The sequence below is a fragment of the Salmo salar genome, chromosome 02 (assembly GCF_965601325.2).
Source record: "Salmo salar chromosome 02, fSalSal1, whole genome shotgun sequence".
In the NCBI taxonomy this organism is placed as follows: domain Eukaryota; kingdom Metazoa; phylum Chordata; class Actinopteri; order Salmoniformes; family Salmonidae; genus Salmo; species Salmo salar.
Window position 1 is genome coordinate 64,107,586 of NC_138292.1, and position 6,000 is coordinate 64,113,585.

The window sequence follows — 6,000 nt, forward strand, 5'->3', positions numbered from 1 at the left end:
GTATTTAAAAAAAATGTATATAACAACATTCCGACCTTGTTTAGCATGATCTAGTCCAAATATGGCATGAATCAACGATTTGTATTGTTTTGAATCACTTTCAATGGGGGACATTTATTTTGAAGGCAAACCGCAAATTCCCCTATTGTGGCTAGCTTCACACAGATCGTAGGTTGATCTTTGGACGCGCGGTCACGTGAATACCACCAGGCCAGGCTATGGTTCACGGCACTTCGATACAAAGTGATTTTCGTAGCAGGTTAAGAGAGCATTTTTGCTAACCCTAACCCTTTCCCCAACCTTTAACCTCGGTCTTCCAACCTGTTACGCATATTCTCCTAACCTGTTAAGTTTTCCTAGCCTCTACTAAAAAGTAACTTTGGAATCGAAGTGTCATGGAAATAGTTTTTCCCGCGTGGACACTCAGCAGTTGAAGGGCTGTTGAAGGGAGGATGGCTCATAATAATGGCTGGAACAGAGCAAATGGAATGTATTTGATACCATTCCATTCATTCTTCTCCGTCCATTACCACGAGCCCGTCCTCCCCAATCAAGGTGCCACCAACCTCCTGTGGTGGACAGTCTGCAGAAGCAGTGATGACAGTCAGTGAGCTATGCCCTCATGTGTTAATATCTTGTCTTTAGGTATAAAAAAATACTTATTCAAACAAATACCGAAGAGGGCAATTGAGACAGACTGGTATAGAAGCCTACATGGCCTAGGTCCCAATACTGTACTCAATTTGCTATAAAGAAAACACCCAAACACAAAATATTAAAATGTTCTCCACTTTATTCAGCACTTATGTGCAAGACAGTAGTCAAAGTGGTATCAACAAGGTTTGTTTGCATACAAACTGTGATGTCCTCACTCTTTCTAAACCCCTCCTTGGAAGATTGTTATCATCACTAAATCAATCAATACAAATCTATGACAGTATTGACTATCAGCAATAGTTACACTACGAACAGGAAACAATAATTTAATATTTATGGTTATAATACATTGCAGATAAATGATAATGTGCGCTTTAGTCTACCTAATACTACAAAACAGATAAAGATGAATACATTTATGATACAATACATTTGCGGTTTTAGCACCATTCTTTGTGATATTGTGTTGAGCAATTTACATTAGCAGGCCCCTATAACCACAGGACTCAGTTCCTATATGCGTCTAGCTTCTCCTCAATATTACAAAAGCTTGGATCAGACATGCCTTTTCTTACATTACCCAAAACATATAGTTACAGCCGGCACTACGAGTACTGTAGCTACCAATTTCACTTGTGGCTGGTCTCGCAAAGTCCCATAACTCGGTCTGCTCCCTAAAACGTGGACGAAACCTCTTTGTGTTTGTTTTCTATGCCCTTATAAGGACACTGTTGGGAGTGGTTGATCCCTTCTCAAGAATGTAGCTTCATGATGGTGAAATGGAAGAGAGTATTTTCTCTCTCTCCAGTTTACATAGTAAAGAGTCTGTTTAGAAGGGAGGAGGTCCATAGTATGCGGTGTATGCTGCAATGATGCCTGCTGTCTCCGCCATGTGCTCACAGGCCAGGTTGAGCTCGCACACCTCACTCAGACTGGACGAGAGAGAGAGAGAAAGTTGGGGTTAATTGACTTCTCATCAATTACACATAACTGTAGGATAAATGTACTTTATCAATTTGTTTCATGTGATTTTCTTTACAAAACAGCAGTGATATTCTGCATATTTGGCTCCAGTCATTTAGCTTGTATGAAGTACAGTAAGAGTGTTGCCTAAATGTAAACATGTGTAGGGTAAAATGTAAACAGATTATTTGGCTTCTTGGCGGTGACGATGCAATTAACATTCCACACACTTTTTCCCAAGTATCATTGCAACGTCACACATTCTAACACCAAATCATGTGAGGTAACACCCTTGACTGTAAAATGACTAAATGAGGCATTCAGGAAACGCGAACACCCCTAATTATAATAGGTCACATTTGACATGGTTGTGACAGCTGTTTGCTGGCAGATAGCCATAGTAGAGTGTGTGTAGTGTAGTGTAGTGTTGAGTTATGGTAGCAAAAAGCTTGAGTAAAAGTGCTGTAGTATTGAAGTAGTGTACAGTATTGGTAGGGCATTTGTCTATTTGCTATAGAGAATGTTGTCTTAATGTAGAATAGTCTATTAGCTTGTACATTTGCTATAGAGCAATATTAGAGTAGTTCTGTGATGTGTTTTAAAAGTGTGTGTGTTCTAGAATTTCGAGTTCTAAAAGTGTATTGGAGCCTACCTCTCCACCTGGGTGAGGGTGAAGGCAGCAGCTGCAGGTCCAGCCGCTCTCTTCCTCCTCAGCAGCACTGAGGCCAGGTCTCTCTTCATAATCACGTCTGGCTCTGTAGCTGCAGCTGGGTCCTCTGCCGTAGCTGGAATACACACACACACACACGCACGCACGCACGCACGCACGCACGCACACACACACACACACACACACACACACACACACACACACACACACACACACACTTCAACCCTTACACAGTACAAATGTGGTTTTGCTTCCTTTTTCAGAGCCTATATTTATGAACAATTTTACTTCCCATTTTTTGTAAATGTCAACACAAACCTGTACACATACTCTTACACATTTCCTTAAACTGACACCATTACAAATACAAACACAAAGAAGGCTACCCTCTTCCGTTTCTATGCAGATCTGCATACACTGCATACACTATCTGCTAGTATCAATGCATCTGTTAACTTTATACCAGCACACTGCTGAGCAATGACACCATTTAGAGTTAGTTAGAGAGATGCCAGACCTTCAGCACTAGCTGACTCTGAAGAAGAAGACTCTGAAGAGGATGAGGAAGAGTCAGAGTCCGAGGAGTCTGAGGCAGAGGCTGATGAGTCGGAAGCCGAGGAGGAATCTGATGAAGATGCGGAGGAGTCTGCGGCTGGTGCTGGTTCAGCAGCAGTGTCAGGAGCAGGATCGAGAACCACATCAGGAGCCAGATCTGTTGAACAGAGAAAATCACATTGGCTCGTTGTAAGCATGTATGAGCGTTTATGTCTTATTAAAAAACGTGTTACGTTAGTTCTCTTGTTAGTTAATCTCTTTCAGAATACATTGTCACAATCAGAAGTTATGATGAAACAACACAATATGCTTTCCCAACTTACCGTTCATGGACAGAGAGACCGACAGAACGGCACAAATGGTCAGGAGAGTCAGAGACTTCATGTTGTTTTTGGGTTGTTGTCTTGCTGCTTTCTTGAACTACCAGTGAGTGGTAGTAGTAGAACTTCGGTTCTTTCTCTCCTTCTTTCAATGCCTTCTTCACTGTATATCCCTCCATGGTCAATATATACTGTAGTCATCCCCCTCCCAATCAGATACACACAATGGTCAGACTATGTGATTGGTTAGGGAATCGAATGTCAACTTGTACCACTTCCACTTCCCTGGACACTCATCACATAACAACCCACACACCCGACAGGCACAGGAACTGGCTAAAACACACCCACACAAACATACACACTCGATATGGCATACATACATGTACACACAACCCATATAGCGGAACCAATAAAATGAAACAAGTAGGGATGTGTAAGAAGGTTTCTAAAAATGGAATTCCTCTTCTATGTAGCCCCTTTAATTGCACAGGGACTACTACATTTGATCTAGAATGGACCTTACATAATCATCACACCAAGAATATTGTGTCTGAAAACAGAAAAGTGCTGGTTTGAAAATTAGTATAGGCTTTGAGTTGAGAAATATTATTAGAAACATAGGCTATTTCTGGCATTGTTATTGTTGTAGTGTACAGGTAAAATAAAGGAAACATCATCATAAAACATCTTAATTCAATTTAGTTGAGTCAAAGATCTCAGATCTTGTCACAAACAAAATTAAGGTCAACTGGGCCTGCTCAGCTTTTTTTATACATGACCCTAAGCATGATGGGGACCAGGAACCACACCTGTGTGGAACTGGTATTAATGTCTATGGTGTGGAAGCACCTGCTTTCAATATACATTATACCCCCTAATTTATGCAAGTGTTTCCTTTATTTTGGCAGTTACTTGTATGTGCATGCTAAATTAAATCCTGTAAGAGTTATATTCATTCACGCCAATTATTCTGAATTCCACCAATAATTTCCCCCCATTTGGGTCTAAATGGAATCAATCCTGAAATTCTCCTGAATTCGATTCCATCCCCACCTGTCACGTCCTGACCAGTATAGGGGTTATTTTTTATTGTAGTTTGGTCAGGACGTGGCAGGGGGTATTTGGTTTATGTGGTTCGGGGTGTGTGTCTATGTAGAGGGGTAGTTGATTTATGTGTTCTGGGGTTTTTGGTCACTGTTCTATGTTTATGTATTTCTATGTTCTATCTAGTTTAATCTATTTCTATGTGTAGGTAATTTGGGTGTGGACTCTCAATTGGAGGCAGGTGTTTTCTAGTTGCCTCAGAGTCCTATAAATAGGTATGTGGTTGTAGTTTGTGGGAGGTTGTTCTTGTTTTGCTGTATGTTGCCTTCAAGACTGTTTTTTTTGTTGTCGTTCAGCGTTTTGTTGTTTTTGTTTGTTAATAAGTGATCACATTAAAATTTCATTATGAGCACTCAACCTGCTGCGCCTTGGTCAATTCCTCACGACGAACGTTACACCACCATTCATCAGTGTAGTATAAATAATCCCAACAGAAATATCTCAAAGCCAAACGGGTCAGAATAGAAGCAATATATGCCTCTAAATAAGACATTGTCTATAAATTGTGACTGGATTTAAATCAGGCCCCAGCCAGTGGCGTGTAGCGGATGACCTTGGATCTGAGTTGCTGAGAGGCTCTGCTCCTCGGCTGCTCGCCTCAAACTCCCACCCCCACAAACCCCAAACTACAGCCCAGGTCTACCACACACTACTAATCGAGTGACTGGGAACAGCACCGAGACTCATTATGTGACAGAGATTAATTACAGCCTACCAGTGTCCCACTGAAGCCACAGCCGTTCACTATATAAAGGCTGGGGCCATTCAATTCCAGACATATCCACAGCCACACGGTTTAAACTAACTTAATGACCCAACTGTTACAGCCACACTTGATGTATTTTTGCATAGGCACAGGTATAAACAGCTTGCCTGTGTTGCCCATATGTTAAATGCACAATGATGTGTGTGATATGCATATGGATTGGATAGATTTGTTTTGGTGCGGGCCTAATATAGACTGTGGTTGGTTGATATATAGAGATACAAGCTTGCATCTGATATCGGCTGATTTCAATTTCCAGACTGTGGACAGGGAGTAAAGCCATATTGAAAGGTAAATATGGTAGATAATCCAATATGTCTTGATGTATATATTTATATATCTCGGCGCTGACACCAGAGGCCTGGTTGTGTGTTACAATGAGAAATACCATTGCCCTCTGCTGTAGCAGACTGATCTTGTTGTCAATCTCTTGCTGGTCTGTTCTTGATGTTAAAGGGGCAATCTGTAGTTGCTACCTCCATTTTTTGACAAATTATATGGTATGTACCCATTGATTCTTGAAGAATATAACTTATAAATGCCTCATGAGCTTAGTTCAACTGTCAAACCCCATACAGAACCCAAAATATGAGCTTGTTAAATTCCAATGTCTCCACGTAAATGTAAACAACCACTGTATAGCCTCAAAACATGGTTAAAACTATAATTTTGAAATCCTGGCTGGTCAGTCCTTGAATTTCTTCTGTCTATGAATTTGAGACTGGTTATATTTCTCCAGTCCCATCACTCAGCTTTTTACCGAAACTGGGAGAACGCCTTGTTTTGTTTCAACTGTTTGGTTATGGTTTCAACTGCTGATTGCCGCTTTAAGGGTTTTTCTTGGATAGTGTGGGGTGTAATTTCAATGTCTGGTCCAGCATCCATTTCTGTGAACGCGTTTCAATGCAGGAGGACTAAGTTTGAGAAAACATTTGCCACAAAATCCCCGGTCGAATAAACAA

General features: G+C 41.0%; 1 protein-coding gene across 1 annotated transcript; it reads right to left on the reverse strand.

The window, feature by feature from the left end:
- Window positions 1-967: 967 nt before the first annotated feature.
- On the reverse strand, window positions 968-3,435 carry LOC106589049 (osteocalcin 2b). The gene is made up of 4 exons (XM_014178725.3): window positions 3,169-3,435; window positions 2,808-3,002; window positions 2,273-2,405; window positions 968-1,589 (listed from the first exon to the last, which is right to left on the reverse strand). The coding sequence occupies exons 1-4, from the start codon at window positions 3,227-3,229 to the stop codon at window positions 1,487-1,489; spliced, it is 492 nt and encodes a 163-aa protein (XP_014034200.3). The 5' UTR covers window positions 3,230-3,435; the 3' UTR covers window positions 968-1,486.
- Window positions 3,436-6,000: the final 2,565 nt, after the last annotated feature.

Bases quoted from the DNA above. Each gene is read 5' to 3' on its own strand.
- LOC106589049 (XM_014178725.3), bottom strand. From the start codon at position 3,229: ATGAAGTCTCTGACTCTCCTGACCATTTGTGCCGTTCTGTCGGTCTCT. The intron at 3,003-3,168 runs GTAAGTTGGGAA...TCTGTTCAACAG, and splicing joins GGTCTCTCTGTCCATGAACG to ATCTGGCTCCTGATGTGGTT. The intron at 2,406-2,807 runs GTCTGGCATCTC...TGTGTATTCCAG, and splicing joins AGAGTCAGCTAGTGCTGAAG to CTACGGCAGAGGACCCAGCT.